We start from the raw sequence: 23,470 nt of genomic DNA on the forward strand, positions 1-23,470 counted from the left end.
CATTATTTGATGGATGAAGAGTCGGAAACACAGAGACCAAAAGGCTTAACGAGGGTGCTTAACAAGTGCGAGACTTGACACTTCCCAAGGAAGAGCCCACATGGGAAATGGGCATGGTGCTACCTCCCTGACCCGAGGGTTATCTGAGGAGCTCCTAATCAGCCTCCCAACCTTTCCAGCCTTGGAGGGAGCTTGGTGCACCTTCTATGGTTGTATTTCCTAATAGCCAAGATGAGAGGTATTTTCGAGACAGACACCCTCAAAATCCAGTGGGAGTCGAGACAGAGGAAGCTTCAACTGGATCATATCGGACACAGACCCGCCTTTGCAGAGCCCACTCTTTCCCATCAAAAGTGCCTCTTATCACATCTGGCACCATCCCCAGTTTCTAGGCATTAGGACCTGATATCTTTGGGTCGTAATCCCACCCTAGACAGCAAGCTCCTTTAGGACAAGAGCTCTGTGCCACTCAACTTTGAGCTCCATCCAGTGTTTGCTCAGAGCTTGGCTGGGTAACCCTACTCAACACATCATTGCCAAACGGATGGATGGATGGATGGATGGATGGATGGATGGATGGATGGATGGATGGATGGATGGATGGAAGGATGGATGGATGGATGGATGGATGGATGGACGGATGGATGGATGGACGGACGGATGGACGGACGGACGGATGTATGGATGGAAGAATGGATGGATGGAAGGATGGATGGATGGAAGGATGGATGGATGGATGGATGGATGGATGGATGGATGGATGGATGGAAGAATGGATGGATGGATGGATGGAAGGATGGATGGAAGGACAAATGGATGGATGGATGGATGGATGGAAGGACAAATGGATGGATGGATGGATGGATGGATGGATGGATGGATGGATGGATGGATGGATGGTTGGATGGATGGATGGAAGGACAAAAGGATGGATGGATGGATGGATGGATGGATGGATGGATGGATGGATGGATGGATAGATGGATGAGGTGGTCGTTCCCACTGTCGAACAAAACTCATTGATGCTACATGGAGGGGACTGAGAAATACACGCACCATGGGTCCAATTATTGAATCAAGACTTGCCCAGGGATGGAAGGTCATCCATCCTGGTGTGTATGCACACAGCCCCCTTCCCGGGCTCCCCGAATGACAGCGACAGGCGCAAACCCAGGATCCCCAGTGCCCACCATGCCGTGGACGCGGCCTTACTCACCCAGTGGTCCATGAGACTTCTCCAGCTGCTGGGAAGTGTCTCTGAGCTCTGAGGAATGTTCCACAATCAGGTGTCAAGGGAACATGGTAACTTCTCCAGAACTGTGTCCTCTCTCTCCCCTGGTGGACGAGTGACATAAGGGCGGTCATGCAATGAGGAGGGGCCATGTGAGGCCAGGGTCCTACATGGTCCAAATTGCTCTCAGAGCCTATCTTCGCCCAGGGACTGCAGCATCTTTCAGGGGCCAGCAAGCTTGTTCTCAAAGTGACAGAGGATGTTGGACTGGACAGGACTCACCCTGCCTCCTCATCCTGAGGCTGTACTTGGGAACCAACTTTGTGATGCCGCTAAGAGTAGCTGGCACTTGTGTACTATGACCTCAAGCCGTAAAGGGCTCTCCAGTGATGTGCAAATGCTCCAAGGTTGGGATCTTCCTGGAAGTCAAGATCCTGCTTTGAAGTACATCATCCTAGCTGTCCGGAAATATTAGACAAGGCATGTCTCCATCTTGGTTTTAACATACAAAGTAATTCTAGTTCTGAAACACATCAGTCGGGGCTGTAGGGCTTAGCAGAACATCTGAGCAGTTCTGGGAGGGGCTGGCGCCCAGGGCTGGAAGGTTCAGGCTGCATTTGCCTGGCCCAGAGGGTCTCAAACTTGCTTGAACAAGAGGATGGCTTGAGGAGGTCTAATAAATGCTGGTACCCAGAGGAACGAACTTGGGGATTCTGTTGATGGTGGAGCTGAGCATTAGTGGTTTTCAGAGGCTCCCCCAATGTGCAGCCAAAACCCACTAGCCTTACTGGATCTTGGGGAGAGGTCTTCACCACCCATGAAAGGTAGGCTTGAGCACATCAGTGGCTGGATGGAGGGTATGCTGGGGGTGGGAGTGTCCTTATTGGCTGCAGACTTGCTCCTCTTTCTTGAGGTTGGAAGGAATGTGAGTAAAGAGGGCTATCGCATTGGCAGTTCCAGGGCAAAATGAAAATGTGGGTCCTTGTTCACGCTTCATTAAGAATTTCAAGATGGCGGTCATAGGGCATTAAGCCAATAGGCGTCCTTATGAGGCCAGGGTCCCGTGTAAGCTACATGGGTCACTTGCCCAGGAAAGCGGCCTTGGGTACATATAGAAGAAGCCGTGACCTCCATGGTTTTCCAGGTCACCAGAAAAGGAATCGATGTTTCCTGAGTTTCCAAGTTTCCAATTCATGTACCATGCAGTGGACTGAATACTTTCTACCAAAAAGATATGACCACGTCCTAAACCCTGTTACCTGTGGATATGACTTTGTTGGCAAAAGGGTCTTGGCAGATGTAACTAATGAAGGATCTTGAGATGAAGCGATCATTCTTGATTATCCGGATGGAAGTGAAGGGTCTGAGATGAGGTCCTCTTGGATGAGGGTGGCGGCCACAAGCCCAGGGACCCCTGAAGCCCCCAGAAGCTGGAAGAGGCAGGAAGGACCCTCCCCTGGGGCCTCTGGAGGGAGCACAGCCCTGGGACACCTTGACCTCAGACGTCTGGTCTCCAGGACCAGGGGCTGGATGAATTTCTACTCTTTTCAGACTCCCAGTTTGTGGTCCTGTGTTACAGCCGCCCAGGACACTCTTATACACGACATAATAGTGAGCTGTTTGAATAAGCAGGGTCTTCCACTGGGACCACGTGCCCCCATCTTCACACAGTGATCTGAGCCACGGGCCACCAGGACCCACAAACCGTCTTGTGGGTTCACACCGTAATCATCACCTCTCCTGCAACTGTGATGAAGGGGGTCAGGAATCTCTGACCCTCTGGCGGCTCTCTTCCTCGTGCTGGTCCATGGTCTCCGGGAGCCTCCTTGTCACCCTATGGTTCTCCCGGGAAGGGTGTCGGGATGTTCCTTATCCGAGCGGACGTCCTGCAGAGTCTGCGCACCTGCAGAAGGGGCCCTGGTTTGTTCCTCTCAGGCCACCACACGAACAGTCCCAGACGCTGGGGTCTCAGCTCTGCCAACCACAGCAGGATGCAGGCGAGGGGGTGAGGACCTCAAACGTACACGTCCTGGTCTCCTGTCCTTTTACACCAACGTCTCCTGGTTGCACGACACAGAATTCATAACATCTTCTTCATCTGTAAGGAAAACATGGTCTCTGGGGTTAGAGACCCCTGAAGTTCCCACCTAAGTGCCAGCAGGAACTTGAAACTGGGTGAGACACTGAGTCTTTCTGAGGCTAAATGCCCAGCCATACGACAGGACTTACAATTCTCCACGTGGCACACAGGGGTCAAAACCCAAGGTCAAAATAGTATGGGCCTCGGATAAATCTGACCTCCCCCCTTTTTTGTAAATAAAAGTTTATCAGAACACAGTCACACATGTTAGCGTAGTGTGTGTAGATGCTTGTGTGTCATATGGAAGAGTTGAGTAGTTGTAATAGATCATATAGCCCTAAAATATGAAGATATTTATTAACTGGTCCCATATATAAAAAGTTTGCTGACCCGGAAACCCTATCTATCTATTTATCTATCTAGCTAGCTAGTGTAGTGTGAACCCCACTCTGGAAGAGCTGCTGGCTGTTAGTCCAATGCATGAATGTGCTGGGGGCCGACATCAGGTCTGGGGCCTCAGTGGGATTTTGTCAATTGAGGGAATGCATGTTAGCTGACCAGGGGTCCCTGGTCTTGATATTCAGGGTGCAGTCTGGCAGGAAACACACAGAGTCCTTTTGCTAGCATTCTAAATGTCTGATCTCTCCATGTTGGAATTTGAGAACCCAAGAGCCATTCTCAGAGAGAGGATTGAGCCTTCCTTGCCTGACTGGTGGGTGAAGCAGGGCGGGCCCGGATGCCCAGGCAAAGGTCCACTAAGCTGCTAGAGATGCTCACATGTGTCAACAACTGTATGAGTTTCTTGTAACAAATTACCATCAAGGTGTTAGTATCTTAAAGCAACTGAAATTTATTCTCTCTCAGTTCTCAAGAACTTCAGGGCTGAGCTCCCTGAAGAGGCTCCAGGGGAGGGTCCTTCCTGCCTCTTCCAGCTTCTGGGGGCTCCAGGCGTCCCTGGACTTGTGGCCACATCCCTCCCATCTCTGACTCCGTGGTCACATGACCCCCTCCCTCTTCTGTAATCAGTTCTCCCTCTCCCTGTTTCCAATAAGCAACCTTGTGAGTACATTAGCCCTACCTGGATAAGCCAGGATGGTGTCCTCACTTTAAGACCTTAATGACATCTGCAATGATTCTCTTCCCAAGAGGAACACATCTGCAGGTTTCAGGGGTTAGGATGTGGACCTATCTCTTGAGGAGCCACCATTCAAGCCACTACAGAGGGAACTGGATGAAACCAGGATGGTCCCACCACTGACCTGTTTCCAAGGCGTAGAGGGCGGCCGTCACGCTGCTGAAAGATGAGGCGTCTGCAGACCCTGGAAGGTCCATGACGACACTAGTTCAGGAAGAGCCTGACAGACTGCGATGGGCACCCACATGCAGGGAAGCACTGGGCATTCGACATGATGATTATTATTACATTAGTATTGTGGTTTGACGTATAATCCGAGCCCTGCACACATCTCCAGGAGAGGAACATGCCCGTGTTAACAGACGATGAAATGAAGAAGCAGATACCAGGAGAGAGGCTTCATGGGACCACTGAAGGGTAAGTGGGCAGCAAAGCTGCCATTCTTTGACTAAGGCCCTAAAAAATGGTGGGGGAATGTGCAGACCTGCAAACCCTGTGCAGCTGAATCCCATGATTGGTTTCGTCCAGGCCCTATCCCCGTCCCCGTCCTACAGACCCCATGGTGACAGGTGTCCAGGCCCCGTCCCCGTCCTACAGACCCCACGGTGACAGGTGTCCAGGCCCCGTCCCCATCCTACAGATCCCACGGTGACAGGTGTCCAGGCCCCGTCCCCGTCCTACAGACCCCATGGTGACAGGTGTCCAGGCCCCATCACCGTCCCCATCCTACAGACCCCCTGGTGACAGGTGTCCAGGCCCCGTCCCCATCCTACAGACCCCATGGTGACAGGTGTCCAGGCCCCGTCCCCGTCCTACAGACCCCACGGTGACAGGTGTCCAGGCCCCGTCCCCATCCTACAGATCCCACGGTGACAGGTGTCCAGGCCCCGTCCCCGTCCTACAGACCCCATGGTGACAGGTGTCCAGGCCCCATCACCGTCCCCATCCTACAGACCCCCTGGTGACAGGTGTCCAGGCCCCGTCCCCATCCTACAGACCCCATGGTGACAGGTGTCCAGGCCCCGTCCCCGTCCTACAGACCCCATGGTGACAGGTATCCAGGCCCCGTCCCCATCCTACAGATCCCACGGTGACAGGTGTCCAGGCCCCGGCCCCGTCCTACAGACCCCATGGTGACAGGTGTCCAGGCCCCATCACCGTCCCCATCCTACAGACCCCCTGGTGACAGGTGTCCAGGCCCCGTCCCCGTCCTACAGACCCCCTGGTGACAGGTGTCCAGGCCCCGTCCCCATCCTACAGACCCCACGGTGACAGGTGTCCAGGCCCCGTCCCCGTCCTACAGACCCCATGGTGACAGGTGTCCAGGCCCCATCCTACAGACCCCACGGTGACAGGTGTTCAGGCCCCGTCCCCGTCATACAGACCCCACGGTGACAGGTGTCCAGGCCCCGTCCCCATCCTTCAGACCCCCTGGTGACAGGTGTCCAGGCCCCGTCCCCGTCCTACAGACCCCATGGTGACAGGTGTCCAGGCCCCGTCCCCATCCTACAGACCCCACGGTGACAGGTGTCCAGGCCCCGTCCCCGTCCTACAGACCCCATGGTGACAGGTGTCCAGGCCCCATCACCGTCCCCATCCTACAGACCCCCTGGTGACGGGTGTCCAGGCCCCGTCCCCGTCCTACAGATCCCCTGGTGACAGGTGTCCAGGCCCCGTCCCCATCATACAGACCCCACGGTGACAGGTGTCCAGGCCCCGTCCCCATCCTACAGACCCCACGGTGACAGGTGTCCAGGCCCCGCCCCATCCTACAGACCCCATGGTGACAGGTATCCAGGCCCCGTCCCCATCCTACAGACCCCATGGTGACAGGTGTCCAGGCCCCGTCCCCGCCCTACAGACCCCACGGTGACAGGTGTCCAGGCCCCATCCTACAGACCCCACGGTGACAGGTGTCCAGGCCCCGTCCCCGTCCTACAGACCCCACAGTGACAGGTGTCCTGGCCCCATCCTACAGACCCCACGGTGACAGGTGTCCAGGCCCCCTTTCTTACCCCGTGTCCTACAGAATTCCCTACCCCTCTGTTGAGGGTCTTTCCATGAGTCACGGGGTGAGAGCCCTGATAGGTGCCCTAACGGCTGCAGGAAGCCCCTAGGACCTGGTCCCCCTAAAGATGGTGGGGCAGAGGGTTAGGGTGGTCACATGACCCTTGATCAACAGACTAAGGCAGGCTCACGTCTCTCCCTTTCCAGGACCCACAAATCAGAGCCGCATCTCTGGCACAAACTGCGCGTGAGAGAACAGGGGACACAGGACACCCTCCAAGCCACCAGTGCCCAACAGTCCCAGGCTCCCTTGAAAGTGTTTGTTTCACCCGGATGTTTCTACCCCAGGGTCCTCGGCGCCTCTGTGCCAAGCAAGAACACCGCCCGCGTGGCTGGCAGGATTTAATGACTCAGGGCACCCGGTACAACTGGACACATTGGGGATCACGAGATTCAGGGCTGAGGGTTACACTCAGCACTCCTCTTCTCCTCAAGTTCCGGCCCAGGGCAGGGAAGCCGACGGGAGGCTATGGGGAGACAGAGCCCCAAGGGCAGGGGACATGAACGATGCAGACACGTGGTCCAGCACAGACACACCTGCGAGCGCCTGGCGGATCACGGTCTCCCCGGCGGGTGGCTAACCCCGGAAGGCCTCCTGGGTCACATCGGCGATGCCCATCATCCGGCAACTTCTGGCCCACAGCTGTCGCTGAAGCTCCAGGTCGTACGTGACCGCCAGCGACCTGGTCTCTTTCTCATTGTAAAGATAGCGGCCGCCACGGCCTTCCAGCGCTGGGGTGACCGCCGCGTAGACGGAGGTCCAGGCTCCCTCATCCGGGGTCTGCGGAGAGAAGGAAAGGAGAACAGGAGTCAACTTTCAGAGCAGAGACACGGGGGTCTCCACGCTCACAGACACTGTGGGTGAGACACAGCACCTCCGACCTGGTTCCATCGACTCAGGCACAAAGCCCGGCCGGACAGGCTGGGGGAGCCCGGCCTCCGTGGGTGCAGGAAGGTGCACCCACGTGGGTTGTATTTCCACATTGGGTTAATCCATTTCGACAGATGCATATGAAGACCCCAATGTAAATACTCAGGTCTCCAACTCTTTTTTAAAAAAATTATTTTTATTGAAGTATCGTTGGTTTACAATGTGGTGTTCATTTCTGCTGTATGGCCAACGCTTGATGAAACTGAAATGCTTATTCGTTGGCTCAAAGCAGATGACTGTTCGGCCTCTGTGTTGAACGCACGACATTTAGCAATTTGAGATGGAAACGTCAAGACAGCAGAAAGTTTCCTGGTTTCCATGCAGTGAGGAGAGTTACAGTAGGAGAACTGTAAGTTCAAAAAAAAGCTTCAAAGGCTGAGAAGAGATTGAGAAAAGTGGACCTCGGGCAGTAGGAGGGAAGGAGGAAGGTTTGAATGCCAGACACCCTGTGTTTTGGGTTGGGAGCTGTTCCCTGGTGTGTGTGTGTGTGTGTGTGTGCGCGTGCGTGTGTGTGTGTGCGCGTGTGTGTTATGGAGTATTACTCAGCCATGAAAAAGGATGAAATAATGCCATTTGCAGCAACATGGATGGACATAGAGATGATCATACTAAGTGAAGTCACACAAAGACAAATACCATATGATATCACTTATATGCAGAGTCTAAAAAATAATACAAATGAACTTATTTATGAAACACAAACAGATTCACAGACATAGAAAACAGAGCTACAGATACCAAAGGGGAAACGGGGGGAGGGATAAATTAGGAGTTTGGGACTAACAGACACACACTATTATATGTAAAATAGATAAACAACAAGGTCCTACTGTACAGCACAGGGAACTATATTCAATATCTTGTAAGAACCTATAATGGAAAAGAATCAGAAAAAGAATATATATATATATATATATATATATATATATATATATATATATATATATATATATATATATATATATATATATAACTGAATCACTTTGCTGTACACCTGAAACACTGTAAATCAACCATAATTTTTAAAAAACTGCAAAAAAAAAAAAAAAAAAGAACCCGTGGATTAAAAGAACCTGGCGGAGAAGTTCAAGGGATTAGACCTTGTGGGAAGTGAGGGGCTTTGGGGCTACGATTCAATATCCAGGAACCAACAGAATTCCCTCATCTTATTGTCATGACAATGACTTTTCAGGAGCTCATCGCATGTAACAAACTTTTGGAAATCCGCTCAACTCGCCCAACCCTGGTCCTTCTCGTGTGCCTCTAAGAGTGTACCATTGTAGGACCCTCAGGTACACACCCAGGCCAGGAAACAACCCCACGGTCACACTTTCTGGATTCAGATGTGCTCAAAAGGGGTATCTCGGAAGTTGTAATGACAAATGCCCCCTGGCACTTATAATCGGGCTGGAGAAGGTTAAAAAGAGAAGTGAAGGGCAAAGCTTCCTTTACTCCACGGAGCCACGTGACAGGCAGAGAAGCTGCGACTTTGAAGGTATTGTCTGGAAGACCAACACCTCCCCATCTGATCTCCCAAGAGGGCTGTGTACCCACCTGCCAAAAACACTGAACATGACAAAGATGGGAAATTGCTGAGGGCAGCCAGGTAAACTGTTCCTTGATGTTACCGGGTCCCATACTCAAGGAAGCAAGATCCTGGGACCCTACGGTCAAGACATGAATCGACGAGGACAATCTGAAACATATGGGCATCTCCCAGGAGGAGCTTGAAGGTTTGCAAGAAAGTCTGCAGAGAGGAACACGCATTATTGGAAAGCCTGTGTTCTCATGTGTTGGGTTGGGTGGGAAGGGGTGGGCATGGGGTCAGGAGGGGTCAGGGGCCATGAAGGGAACAGTCTGCCTCTTCAGGAAAAAACATTCGTTTCATTGTAGCAACGAGCTCCTTTAGACAGGATTCTATTACTTTTTTATGGAGATAAAGTTATACAATGTTATATGTCAGTTATAAAGTATAAAACATATTGATTTGACACGCAATCTTATGAAGACTCATAAGTGTTTTGGGGTTTTCTCCCCAAGTGTTGATAGGGATTTTTTCATCTTATTTTGGTTGCAGTTTCCAACTTTTAAAAACGCTTAGGTCACCTTTTCCACCAGCCCCAAGTCCTCACCCTTGTCAATTCGTCAGTGTTGATCCAACGCTTTCTCACAGCTGTTTTTTTGTATAAGCAATTCTTTTCAGATGTATTAAACAAAAAATCCTCCAAAAAGAAAGGATTTACTCATTTTAAATAGGAGACACTGCCTGCACATCGCATGTGCCCTGAGTCTGTTTTCTGGGAACGGATGTTGGATTTTCCTGTCTTCCTGGGGCAGTGGCTATGACCAGTGTTCTGTTTCCACCTCAACTGGGCATCCTGGGATTCGATTCTGGGGCTGTCCACCCAGAGTTGGCAAAGCCTCTGCGTGTTTATGGCCTCAGTTCTCCTTAACTGCCCTCACCACATGTCTCTGGGGTCCTCCTGCGCTCCGGACCCACTGACTATAGGTACTGGGGTACCCAGGACCCCCGCAGGGTTGAGGATTTCCAAGAACGACTCACAGAATTCAAGACGGCATCTCCTCGTGATTCCACTTTTATGATAAAATCCAGAACAGGAACAGCCACATGAAGAGCGTGGGCCACAGGGTGAGAGCTGGGAGGGTCCCACACATACATTTTCCAGATGATTTTCCATTATAGGTTATTACAAGACAGAGGAACCGGTTTTCCCTTTAGTGGTGTCTGAGACGTTCTTGTTCGGATGGATTTACACCTCCTTGGCAAATGCATCCTTCAATCAGCTCCTGGGACGAGCTTGGCTCGTAAGTCAGCCGTTCCCCAGGCTGAGGATTCAGGGGTCCATGCCCAGAAACCTCCTGCCATGTTTCACCCCCAGAGTGAGTCACCTCCATCAGAAAGACCTGCTTTGTTGCAGCTGCAGGCTCCCCCGCTCCTGGGATTTCCCTAGGATGTGTCCAGCCCTCTCTTCAGAGGCTGCTTCTTTTGGGTCCTCCAGCGGGCCTTATCTGGGGGTCCATTTCCCCCACAGGTTGAAAGTCCTCTTGTCTGGGTAACAGTCCTTGTGATCAGCATGTCCAACTAAAACACAAGGATGGCAGTTTTAGAAGATACTGCCTGTGCTGTGCTGGACATGAGCTTGGGATGCCCCAAGGACACAGCACTGTGCCCAAAATTCAGCTACTGCCAGGAGACGGGACTGCAGTGGAATTCTGTTGATGATCATGTTTCTGTAGGCAAGGGACTTCGAAGCACAGACATATACCCCCATGCACACACAGTCACATGCACACACACATATACACCCATGCACACACACATTCACATGCACTCACACATATACACCCATGCACACACACATTCACATGCGCACACATATACCCCCATGCACACACACATATAAACCCATCCACACACACACATTCACATGCACACACACATATACACCCATTCACACACAGTCACATGCACTCACACATATACACCCATGCGCGCACACATTCACATGCACACACATACACCCCCATGCACAGTCACATGCACACACATTCACATGCACACACATATACCCCCATGCGCACACACATTCACATGCACACACATATACCCCCATGCATACTTAGTCACATGCACACACACATATACACCCATCCACACACACAGCCACATGCACACACATATACCCCATGCATACTTAGTCACATGCACACACATACTCCCATCCACACACACACAGCCACAAGCACACACATATACACCCATCCACATATTCACATGCACACATATATACTGCCATGCACACACATCCACATGCACACACACATATATACCCATTCACACACATGCATTTACATGCACACATTCACATGCACACACACAGATACACCCATCCACACAGCCACATGCACACACACATATACCCATGCACACACATGCATTCACATGCACACACACATACCTATGCACACACATTCACCCTCATGCAGTCACATGCACACACACATATACACTCATCCACACACACACATCCACATGCACATACACCCATACACACACATTCACATGCACACACACATACCCATCCACACACACATTCACATGCACACACACACCCATTCACATGCACACACATGCATTTACATGCACACATTCACATGCACACACATGCATTCACATGCACACACACATACCCATGCACACACATTCACCCTCATGCAGTCACATGCACACACACATATACACTCATCCACACACACACATTCACACACATTCACATGCACACACACACACCCATCCACACACACACATTCACCCATACACACACACATTCACATGCACACACATACACCCATACACACACATTCACATGCACACACACACATACACCCATCCACACACACACATTCACCCACACACACATTCACACACACATATACACCCATACACACACATTCACATGTACACACATGCATTTACATGCACACACATACATTCACACTTACATGCATATACTCCCATGTACTCACACACACTCACCCAGGGTAGCCCTGCCCAGCCAGGGAGTTCTCTGACATAGAAAAGGACAAGAAAAAAAGAGAAGAGCTGTTCTTCGTGCTCATGCATCTCATGGAGAATTAATCTCATCCACTTATCCCACTTAAACACATGATAGATGCTGGGCTAAAAACAGCCACCCCCGAGCATTTGCAGAACATTTCCAAGCCCTGGGCAGATGATAAAGTTAGAGGAAATGAGATTTCATTTGTACTTTTAAATTCCTAAATGTTTTGACAGCTCACGAAAGGGACGGTTTTATGCATTTCTTCTTCCTGACATCCGATCTCACCGTCCTAACCCTCACCCATCAGGGTGATGACACATCACGCCTGAGTGAAAGGAAGGAAGTCTGGTAGACGCTGAGATGCACACGTGTGTGTACAAGCAGGCACACACATACACTCGGTCACATGCACAACACACATGCTCCCCCACGCCCAACTTTAACTTTGGGACATTTAGCTACATCCTCTGGAGGAGGGAGTGGCACCAAAGAACTGCGGGTCCCAGGACCAGGGTTCAATTTCTGCATCACCTCTCGTGACCCAGGAGACCTTGCTGGAGCCACCCACTCTCCACTAGCCTCAGCTTCCTCACCCGGATGCCGGGTGTTTGTGTGGGTGTCCGGCCCCCGATGCTCAGGTTCTGCCACGTGGACCCGAGACCAGCAATGTCCATGGCGGGTGGGAGATGCTTCTTAAACAGGTGTCCAGTGAATGCATACGTCCTGCTATGGACGGAATGTGCGTGACCCCCGAGTTCATACACTGAAGCTCTGACCCCCGACGGGGTGCTATGAGGAGATGGAGCCTTTGGGAGGGGATTAGGGTTAGATGAGGTCATGAGGGTGGGGCCCCCAGGATGGGATTAGTGTCCTTAAAAGAGAGGAAGATGCCCCAGAGCTCCCTCTCCAACACGTGAGGACACGGCAAGAAGGTGGCATCTGTAAGCCAGGAAGACAGCCTCGCCAGGGACTGATCTGCCCACGCCGTGATCTCAGACTCCCAGCCTCCAGAACCTGGAGAAACAAATGTCTGTTGTTTAAGCTGCCCAGTCTGCAGTGTTCTACTGGGGCAGCCCGAGCCGATGACTACATGTCCCAACTCTATATTTAAACGAGGATGTCTTCAGGTTATCCAAACAGCATGAAGAGGAAATAACCAGCACACCTTTCCCCAAATCCCTTTGAGCTAGAACCCAACAGACAAAAGTGGCCATGGTACTGGTCCAAGCAGCTTCCGTGGGAGCAGCAGAAACTCCTACAACACTTACCTATGCCAGGCACTGCCCTGAACACCACGAGGGAATCCTTCTGAAGCATGCCCCACCCCCCCACCCCCGCCATTCCTGATGATGCCTTCAAAACACATCTCAGAAGCATCCACATGGCACCCAGGCCGTGCTGGATATTGGAAAACACTTCGTAAATGTTGGCACATTTAATCTGTATTCCAACACCACGGCGTGCACACAAATACAGCCTCTAATTTACAGAGGAGGATATGCAGGGATTTTTTTTTAACATATTAAAAACCATTCAGTTTTATGAAAGAACACATATAAAATTCACAGTTCACAGTCTAAATAATGCGTTTCAAAAATCTGCTGTAGGATCCTTGATCAAAATAAAGATGACAAGCATTCAAGAAACATCCTTGTTCTTTTGATACCGTGATCTGAGGACGGTGCCTCCTACAGTTTTTACAATGAAGGCTGTACCTCCCAGGTACACCTGCTACAGCTCCAAGTACAACTGGATTATCTGTCCCTGTTCACTTGTCATTGATAGGAGCTCTTCCAAGCATGATGAAGTGTGTTTCCTGGGTGCCATGTGCTGGGAAATTAGAGTCGGATTCTGAATAGACAACAAGATACTCTAAACAGTGGTCCCTCTGGGATAAATAACATCTCCCATTTTACCTGCAGCTTAAAAAAAAAACAAAACTAAGATCCTCTTGGAAACTTGTAAGAAAGCAGAGATGTCTCAAATGTGAAGCCAAACCCCGATAGGAAACATGGTGGCTTTTATCAGAGGCTTCGGAATCCCTGAAGGACAGATGCCCGCCGGGGGCCTGGGGCATAGGGCTGGGGAGAGCACCGTGTATTTACAGCTGAAGCTTTTCTCTGCATGAAGCCAAGAAAGCCAAGAAAGATCATTTAGATAAGAGCCCCCGCGCCCCTGGAGCAGACGACCAGCAGAGGCGGTGGGTCGAGGGCTGGGTACAAGCGCACAAAAACTAAATAAAATAAAATAAAATAAAATAAAATAAAATAAAGCGAAGGAAAGAGAGCAGAGGGTGGGGTTTACACTGTGCATAACAGAGCCGCGAGCTGTGTGCGGTGAGAGGGGAACACGAATGCCTTATAACTACATAATTATACAGGGCTTTACAGTGTTCCAAATGCTTTCCCATGTATTATGTCAGTAATGCACACAACAGTCTTAGGAGATGGTATTATCCAGAATGGACAAATCACGAAAATGAGGGGCAGAGAGGAGGGAGGGGAGGTGCTGCACGGAATGGCCAGGTCTTGCTTCTTCCAGAGACTCCAACCCTCCCCATCTTCCTCATCAGTCATGATGGGTGCGTCACCCACACCCACGGCCATGGCCTCGTGGGTCACCTCCCTTCCTGCCTGCATGTTTGCAACCACAAATTCCATGTGCACCTCTGAGCTGCAGACAGACGCTCATGGCGGCCCAGCTGGCATCCAGAGGTAGAGGCCCTGTCAATCATCCTTCCATCCCCACCTGCCGGTTACCCCGTTTCCTGGACAGCCACCACCACGCACCCCGATTTCCCTGAGTCAGAAACCCCAAATGATCCGAGTCTTTCTTGGTTCACTTTCCACGGGCAACCAGTCAAGACCGCGTGATGTGGTCTCTACAATCGTTTTCAAAACGATCCCCTTCTGCCCCTCTGCACCCCTGCACCGGCCTCTAACCAGACCCCAGGTCCACCCCACCATGCCCTCCAGTACACGGGACGCTCTGGAGGCTGGATGCATCTGATCCTACAACATCGCTGTTTTGTGGGGTTTTTTTTGAAGTATAGTTGATATACAATGTTGTGCTAATTTCTACTGTACAGCAAAGTGACTCAGTTGTTCACATATAGACACTTTCTTTTTTCATATTCTTTTCCATGATGGTTTATCACAGGATATTGAATAGAGTTCCCTGTGCTCTACAGTAGGACCTTGTTGTTTATCCATCCTATATATAATAGGTTGCATCTGCTAATCCCAAACTCCTACTCCGTCCCTCCCCCACCTCCTCTCCCCCTTGGCAACCACAACTCTGTTCTCTCTTTCTGTGAGTCTGTTTCTGTTTGGTAGATAAGTTCATTTGTGCCATATTTTAGATTCCACATGTAAGTGAGATCAGATGGTATTTGTCTTTCTCTGTGTGACTTACTTCACTTAGTATGATCATCTCCAGGTCCATCCATGTTGCTGCAAATGGCATTATTTCGTTCTTTTTTTATGGCTGAGCAGTATTCCACTGTATATATGTACTACACCTTCTTTATCCATTCATCTGTCGATGGACATTTAGGTTGTTTCCATGTTTTGGCTATTGTAAATAGTGCTGCAGTGAACACTGGGGTGCATGTATCTTTTTGAATTAGAGTTTTGTCTGGATATATGCCCAGGAGTGGGATTGCTGGATCATATGGTAGTTCTATTTTTAGTTTTCTGAGGAATCTCCACACTGTTCTCCATAGTGGCTGCACCAACTTAACATTCCCACCAACAGGGCAGGAGGGTTTCCTTTTATCCACATCCTCTTCAGCATTTGTTACTTGTAGGCTTTTTAATGATGGCCATTCTGACCAGCGTGAGGTGATACCTCACTGTAGTTTTGATTTGCATTTCTCTAATAATTAGTGATGTTGAGCATCTTTTCGTGTGCCTACTGGCCATCTGTAATAACATCACTATTGACATCCATTATCGGGCGTCCTGGGAGGAGGTCCAGACCCAACGTCTAAGATACTCATTGGGGCTGGGACCAGTTGTCCTGGGGAGAATGGAGACAGGGGTAGCTCACGCCATTTGTGGGGATCTGGGGTTCTGATGAGGGACCCAGCAGACAAGGGAGAAATGACAGTATGGTCACCCTCATCTTGAGCTATTTCTGCATCACCGATGGTCCCAGCCTGGTTCAGGCTCATTGGACCTTAGCCCAGCCTTCAACCCCCTCCATGGGCTGCACCGTTTGTGTCCTGCGTCCACTGCAAGGGCAGATCATTGGCACCGTCCTCCTCCTTTCAGCGCTCATGAAAATTGCTGAGAAAGCAGGAGTACCCATTGCCTGGTACGATGTTGGGACATACCTCCCGATGCCCTATTAACTGTCTTCACAGCTCTGTGCAGGGAGATGTCACCAGTCTGAAGGACATCACATCTTGACTGACTCCCTGCTCCATGCCTCCTAGGGAATTCCATCTGAGGTGATGGGATCTTTTTTTGTTTTTTTTCTTAAGGTGCAGAGAACATGGGAGATGTTATTTATCCCAGAGGGAGCACTGTTTAGAGCATCTTGTCATCTGTTCAGAATCCGATACTCATTTCCCAGCACACGGCACCCAGGAAACACACTCCGTCATGCTTGGTACGTGCCGTGCACCATCCTCAGATCACGGTATCGGAAGGACAAGGCTGTTTCTTGAATGCTTGTCATCTTTGCTTTGATCAAGGATCCTACAGTGGATTTTTGAAAGACTTTATTTCGACTATAAACTGTGAATTTTAATATATGTTCATTCATAAAACCGAATCATTCCTAATTCAAAAAAAAAAATCCCTCCATGTCCCCCTCGGTAAACTGGGGGCAGTATTCGTGCCCACCCCATGGTCTTGGAATACAGATTAAATACGCCAACGTTTACGAAGTGCTGTGCAACATGCAGCCTGTCGTGGGTGCCATCTGGGTGTTTCTGAGACGTGTGTCAAAGGCATCATCAGGATGGGAGGGGCTGATGCTTCAAGAAGGATTCCCTCGTGGTGTCTGGGGCAGCGCCCAGCACAGGCAGGTGATGCAGGCACCCACCTGAGAGGTGAGTCTTATCAACCTGCCCCGGAAAGGCAGGATCAGAAGCCAATGAGCTTAAAAAGCCACAAGATGATGGTCTGGACACTTGAGATCCAAGGAGAGAGGAGAGTGTATGAATTTCCTCTGGGGGCTCTTGCAAATTGTCACAAAATTCGTGGCTCAAAACAGCACAAAGGTACCATCTTCTTCAAATTCTAGGAGGTCAGAAGCATACAGTGAATCCGGGCGAACATCCAGGTGTGGGCAGCGTTGCATTCCTTCTGCAGGTGTCAGGGGGAGAAGCTGTTTCCTTGTCTCTTTCAGCTCTGAGAGACCACTGCACCCCCTGGCCCATGGTCCTCTGTTCCACCTTCAAAGCCAGGAATCCATGACCTCTGCTTCTGCTGTCACTTCTCCCTCTCTGACCCTCAGCCCCCCAACCTCTCTTATGAGGACCCCTGTGATGACCTTGGGCTTCCCCTGGGTCATCCAGCATCTCCGACGAGAGGCTGACCTCCAAGGAGCGTGGAGTCATGGATGGTGGGTCCCTACGACATGATGGAATGTCAACTGGGGGTGCCACATGTCTTAAGCTGCTGGGACAGCATGCTTGCATTTGGGTGCTCGGTCCCTGACAACAGAGCAGCTCAGGACTCAGAGGTGGGAGAGAAGGCTCCCTGGACGTGTGTCCGTCCTTGAGGTGCTCAATTAGGCCTCTCACCCACTGAGCGCATCTGTCCAAGGACCAGACTTTCTGATCTCCTGTCTTCACTGGACAGATTTAGATGCATGGTGAAGGGAACCAACCACGGCCAGCCATATATGTTATTCTGACAAGGGCACATTCCACAGGGGAGACGTGATCATTTGTAATTGGAGACCTGATAAAGGGAATTTCAAAGGGCTTATTGGACAGGAGCCCCGACCAGGGGACCAGATGCAGTCAGCATTGAAAATCGTGCTTTTTCGTGGTACACGTTGATCTTGAGGGAGTGGGGGGGGAGGGAACCAGGATGACACCCCCAAATTCAAGGGCCCGACGGCCTGAGAGATGCAGGTTTTCTGTATCGGAGCTGGATTTGATTTATGAAGCTACTAACTGCTTCCTAGATGCCTGAAGGGCACGCACGCCCTCTGAAGACCTTCCCTGACCCTATGGCACAGACATATGGAATGGTCTTGATTTGCTTGTAGAAAGAACCAATTAAGCCTCTTATCTTTATAAATGTATCAACCTGCTGGGGTTTTTCAAGGTACTAACTGGTTTACCCAGGGGACCAGCTCCGAATTTGGAATCAAGTCCACGGCTTTTGATAAGGTGTAGAATAGAGGTTTCGGAGTGATATAAAAGAATGCCATTAAATGACATAAAGGGACATAAAGACACATAAATCCTCAAGACTCCCCCCCCCCCCGGCCCCCCAGGGACTGAGGGCACATCCCTGCAGACTTCACACAATGCATACACACACACGTACGTGTAACGAAATAATATGTATAATGATGATATACAATCATCATTATAAAGATGACATCAGAGCCTGCCATTGTCCTACAGCTTTTTTCTCTTTACAACTCACATCACTTTTGCTTTATTGCCATGGTAACAAATAGGCTTCCACTATGTAATTCTACAGTTTCCATAATTTCCTCTCTTATATATAAAAGCACCATTACTCAGTGCCCTGTGGTTGCACATTTTAAATCCAAATGTGCATGTGATGATCAAAAGATTTTTTAAAAATGATTCATAGGTGAAAGTTTCACTTCAATGTTGGACCACAAAGAAAGAACTACACCTACTCTCTCGGGATGTAGCGGGATTCCTGGAGGAATAGGGAGTGAGTATGTCCAAGCGTGGATGTTTTGCTCGTGAAAGAACTCAAAATTTGAAAAATTTTAAAATCCTTTGCTTGAGAATTGAGAGACTAAAAGGTGAGCTGATGAAAAAGCAAACTGAAAAGAGTTAATGAAGGTCTAAAAGGAGCCCAGGGGAGTAGCTGATTTCATTCAACTGGAATCAGGAGCATTCCTGAGCTGGAGGAAAGAGACTTAGTAACAACACATTAATTCTAAAACTTGAAACAGACGATTCTATTGATATGAGAATGCCGCCAGAACTAACCACAGAAGAGGAAGAAACCCTCAACCAAGCAATAAGCATTGAAGGCATTTTGAAAGCTGACTTAGAATGCCTTTTCCGAAAATTCCCAAACCCTGAGAGTTTTCAAAGGGAACCGTTCCACTTTTCAAAAGCTTCTCAGGACAATTAGACTATTCTGAAGCAAAAGGGCAGGAAATAGAAAAGCTTCTTAATTCTCTCTCTCTTTTCTTTCTTTCTTCCTTTTTTTTTTTTTTTTCTTTTTAACAAATCATCAAAACTTTGCCATCCACACTTGTCAAAAGAGATGCAACAGGGAAGAGAAATGGGAACATATTGTATATGTATAACTGATTCACTTTGTTATAAAGCAGAAGCTAACACACTATTGTAAGGCAATTATACTTCAATAAAGATGTTTAAAAAAAAAAAAAAAAAAAACGGCACAGAAAGGGGATCTCCAGCTTCGGGATAAATATCAATAAGCAAGTGTTCAATGAAGTCGTTGGGGAACAGAATCCCACAGGGTATTACAGAATAAGGCTCCACGACGGTCAGAATCATTCTAGAAATAAAGACCACCCCTTCTAGGGAATGTATGATCCACACTACCCAAATAAGGGAGTGAAAGGAAACTAAAATGCAGTCATCTCTCTAGGTCAGAGCCAGCCAACTTTGTCTGCAAACGGCCAGATAAGAAATACTTTTGACTTCTGTGGGCTTCTTGGTCTCTGTTGTAACTACTCAACTCTCCCTTTGTAACATGAAAGCAGCCATGTGTGCCAATAAAACTTTATTCTCAAAACCATGCAGCCAACCCATAGTTGCCTAACCCTGTGCCCCATAGGTCAGGTTTTTATAAAATTAAACTAATACTTTATTTTTTTAAAAAGTAAGATAGGAGGACTTCCCTGGTGGCACAGTGGTTAAGAATCCACCTGCCAATGCAGGGGACATAGGTTCAAGCCCTGGTCCGGGAAGATCCCACATGCCGCGGAGCCACTAAGCCCGTGCACCACAACTACTGAGCCCGCAAGCCACAACTACTGAGCCCGTGCACCACAACTACTGAAGCCTGCGTGCCTAGAGCCCGAGCTCTGCAACAAGAGAAGCCACCACAATGAGAAGCCCACTCCACAACTAGAGAAAGCCCGCACGCAGCAATGAAGACCCAACACCGCCAAAAATAAATAAATTCTAAAAAAAAAGTAAGATAGGAATGATATACAACATAGCATATGATAAAGTATAATATACAAATGATAATAGGTATAAGTATTCTTCAGAGAGAAACATTAGATGTTTTCCCTTCAAAATAACAAATTAGCGGGCTTCCCTGGTGGCGCAGTGGTTGAGAATCTGCCTGCCAATGCAGGGGACACGGGTTCGAGCCCTGGTCTGGGAAGATCCCACATTCCGCGGAGCAGCTAAGCCCGTGAGCCACAACTACTGAGCCTGTGCGTCTGGAGCCTGTGCTCCGCAACAAGAGAGGCCGCGATAGTGAGAGGCCCGCGCACTGCAATGAAGAGTGGCCCCCGCTCACTGCAACTGGAGAAAGCCCTCGCACAGAAACGAAGACCCAACACAGCCAAAAATAAATAAATTTATTAAAAAAAAAAAAAAACAAATTAGCTACCAGGACAAATTATACATGAGCTACTATTTAATTGCCTATAGAGTAGATGGGAACACTTTCAAAAGCAGCACACAGTCAAAGGAGACAGTCTGATCCATATATGCAGATTAAATAAGCATATGGCTTAAAAAAAAAATTGAGACTGAAAATCTATTAGAAAGTAGAAGATGTCAGTGATGGAACTGGTAAAATCACTTTTTTGTCTATTCTTTTTCTGTTGTTTTTTTAAAATGAAATAGACATTTATTTTAACATTGTTTTCCTATATTTTGAAATTATATTTCCATGTTCCCACATACAATGAATCATAAAGCCATCACCACAGGCAGTACAGGCTCAGAGTATACTGAACATTGTTATCAGTGAGGCCGTTATAATGTGATTCTTCTGATAATGTGATAGAAATTTTGGAATCTTAACATTTCTTTTTTTTATAAATTCATTCATTCATTCATTCATTCATTTTTGGCTGCGTTGGGTCTTCGTTGCTGCACGCGGGCTTTCTCTAGTTGCGGCGAGCGGGGGTTACTCTTTTTTTTTTAATTTTTTTTTTTTTTAAACTTTGGGTTTATTTATTTATTTATTTTTACGGCTGTGTTGGGTCTTCGTTTCTGTGCGAGGGCTTTCTCTAGTTGCGGCAAGTGGGGGCCACTCTTCATCGTGGTGCACGGGCCTCTCATTATCGTGGCCTCTCTTGTTGCGGAGCACAGGCTCCAGACGTGCAGGCTCAGTAATTGTGGCTCACGGGCCCAGTTGCTCTGCGGCATGTGGGATCTTCCCAGACCAGGGCTCGAACCCGTATCCTCTGCATTGGCAGGCAGATTCTCAACCACTGCGCCACCAGGGAAGCCGGGGGTTACTCTTCTTTGCGGTGCACGGGCTTCTCATTGCGGTGGCTTCTCTTGTTGTGGAGCACGGGCTCTAGGTGCATGGGCTTCAGTAGTTGTGGCACACGGGCTCAGCAGTTGTGGTTCGCGGGCTCTAGAGCACAGGCTCAGTAGTTGTGGCGCACGGGCTTAGTTGCTCCGCAGCATGTGGGATCTTCCCGGACCAGAGCTCGAACCCGTGTCCCCTGCATTGCTGGTGGATTCTGAACCAGTGCACCACCAGAGAAGCCCAGTATTTCTTAATATATCAAAATTACTTGGGAAGGAATCATGTCCCTTGAATAAATAATCTTCCATATAACTATGTGCATCTAGGAAGTTATAAATCAATGTGCATCCCACAAATGATACATGCCACATACTCCATATGTATGTATGCATGTATACGTACATGTGTGTAGATATACACACAGATATACATGTATCTATTTTTTTGTTTCTCCATTTTCAAAATATTTTTCTCCTGTGTTCTAATATCTTTGGTTATAACCATACAATATTACTTTTTTGTATGTTCTTGAAGCAGAAAATACAAAGGAAAAGTTATTGGCAACATACATAACCGATACAAATCAGCAGCCAGAATAAAGAACAGAGATGAATCCAAAACAGAAAGGCTAAACACCCCCTAGAAAAATGGGGAAAAGGCATTTCCCAGAAACCAGCATCCAGATGCCAAATAATCTCACGGAGACCGTTCAACCACAAGGATATTTCGGGAAATGCAAATGCAAATTAAAACACAGCAAATGCCATTTCCCGCTCCAGGACTGAAGAGCTCGGCAGTTGACCCAAGTTGGCAAAGACTGAAAAGTCCAACACTTAACGCATATGATGAAGATGTAAACCACTGGGAATTCTCAGTACCTGGATTGTGCACTGGGAAAACCAAATGGAATTCCCAGGAAACGTGAACATGTGAGAACCTTCTAGCCTTAAAATGTCACTGCCTGTGATATTCCCTAGAGGAAGTGAGATGTGGAGATCTGTGGAGGACCCATCATGGCATAGCTGTGGTAACAGGAAAGAACCGGAAAGAACCCAAGTGTCCTTGACCCTGAGAATGAATCTGAACCATGATGTATGTGCAGGTGGACTACTTCACAGGGACGGAAATCAATAACCTACTTCTACATGCATCAGCACGGGCAGATCTCCAACATTTAATACTAAGTGCTTTGGGGTAAACTGTGACCCCTCAAAAGACATGCTGAAGCCCTAGTCCCTGAACAGGACTGTATTTGGAAATGGGGTCTTTGCAGCCATGAAGGTTCCGAGATGTGGTCCTCCTGGATGAGGGTGGCCCTACATCCAATGACAGGGTCCTTCTAAGAGACAGAAGAGGAGAGACCCAGACACAGAGGAGAAGCCACGTGAAGAGAGGCAGAGACGGGAGGGATGCAGCCACGAGCCCAGGGACGCCTGGAGCCCCCAGAAGCTGGAAGAGGCGGGAAGGACCCTCCCCTGGAGCCTCTGGAGGGAGCGCAGCCCTGGGACACCTTGACCTCAGACGTCTGGTCTCCAGGAACGGGAGAAGGATGAATGTCTGTGGTTTTAACCCACCTGATTTGTAGTCATTTGTTACAACGACCCCAGGAAACAAATTTATGGTGCAAAGAAAGCAAATCACAGATATTACTCTACTTATGTCAGGATGAAAAAATGCAAAATTAAATTTCAGAGACACACCCATGTAATGAGAAACAGGAGAATGGGTAACACCACACCTGGGATAGGGGTTACGTCTCGGGGGAGGAAGGAAATTGCATCTGGAGAAAAGCATGG

The 23,470-nt window shown here is 49.0% G+C and overlaps 1 protein-coding gene across 11 annotated transcripts in view; it reads right to left on the reverse strand.

The window, feature by feature from the left end:
• DHRSX (dehydrogenase/reductase X-linked) overlaps positions 1–23,470 on the reverse strand; it is a 326,570-nt gene that overhangs the window by 129,931 nt on the left and 173,169 nt on the right. For 9 of the 11 annotated variants that reach the window (XR_011072229.1, XR_011072230.1, XR_011072227.1 and 6 more), the window contains exons 7-9: positions 7,051–7,294; positions 4,571–4,630; positions 1,217–3,329 (exon numbers count right to left, since the gene is read on the reverse strand). Coding sequence is in view for 2 of the 11 variants with exons in the window: in XM_068532756.1 (XP_068388857.1) it covers positions 7,091–7,294 (204 nt within the window). In the remaining 9 variants the exon portion in view is untranslated. The other 2 variants (XM_068532756.1, XM_068532755.1) reach the window with 2 other exon arrangements.

This window comes from Eschrichtius robustus, chromosome X (genome assembly GCF_028021215.1).
Source record: "Eschrichtius robustus isolate mEscRob2 chromosome X, mEscRob2.pri, whole genome shotgun sequence".
Classification (NCBI taxonomy): Eukaryota; Metazoa; Chordata; class Mammalia; order Artiodactyla; family Eschrichtiidae; genus Eschrichtius; species Eschrichtius robustus.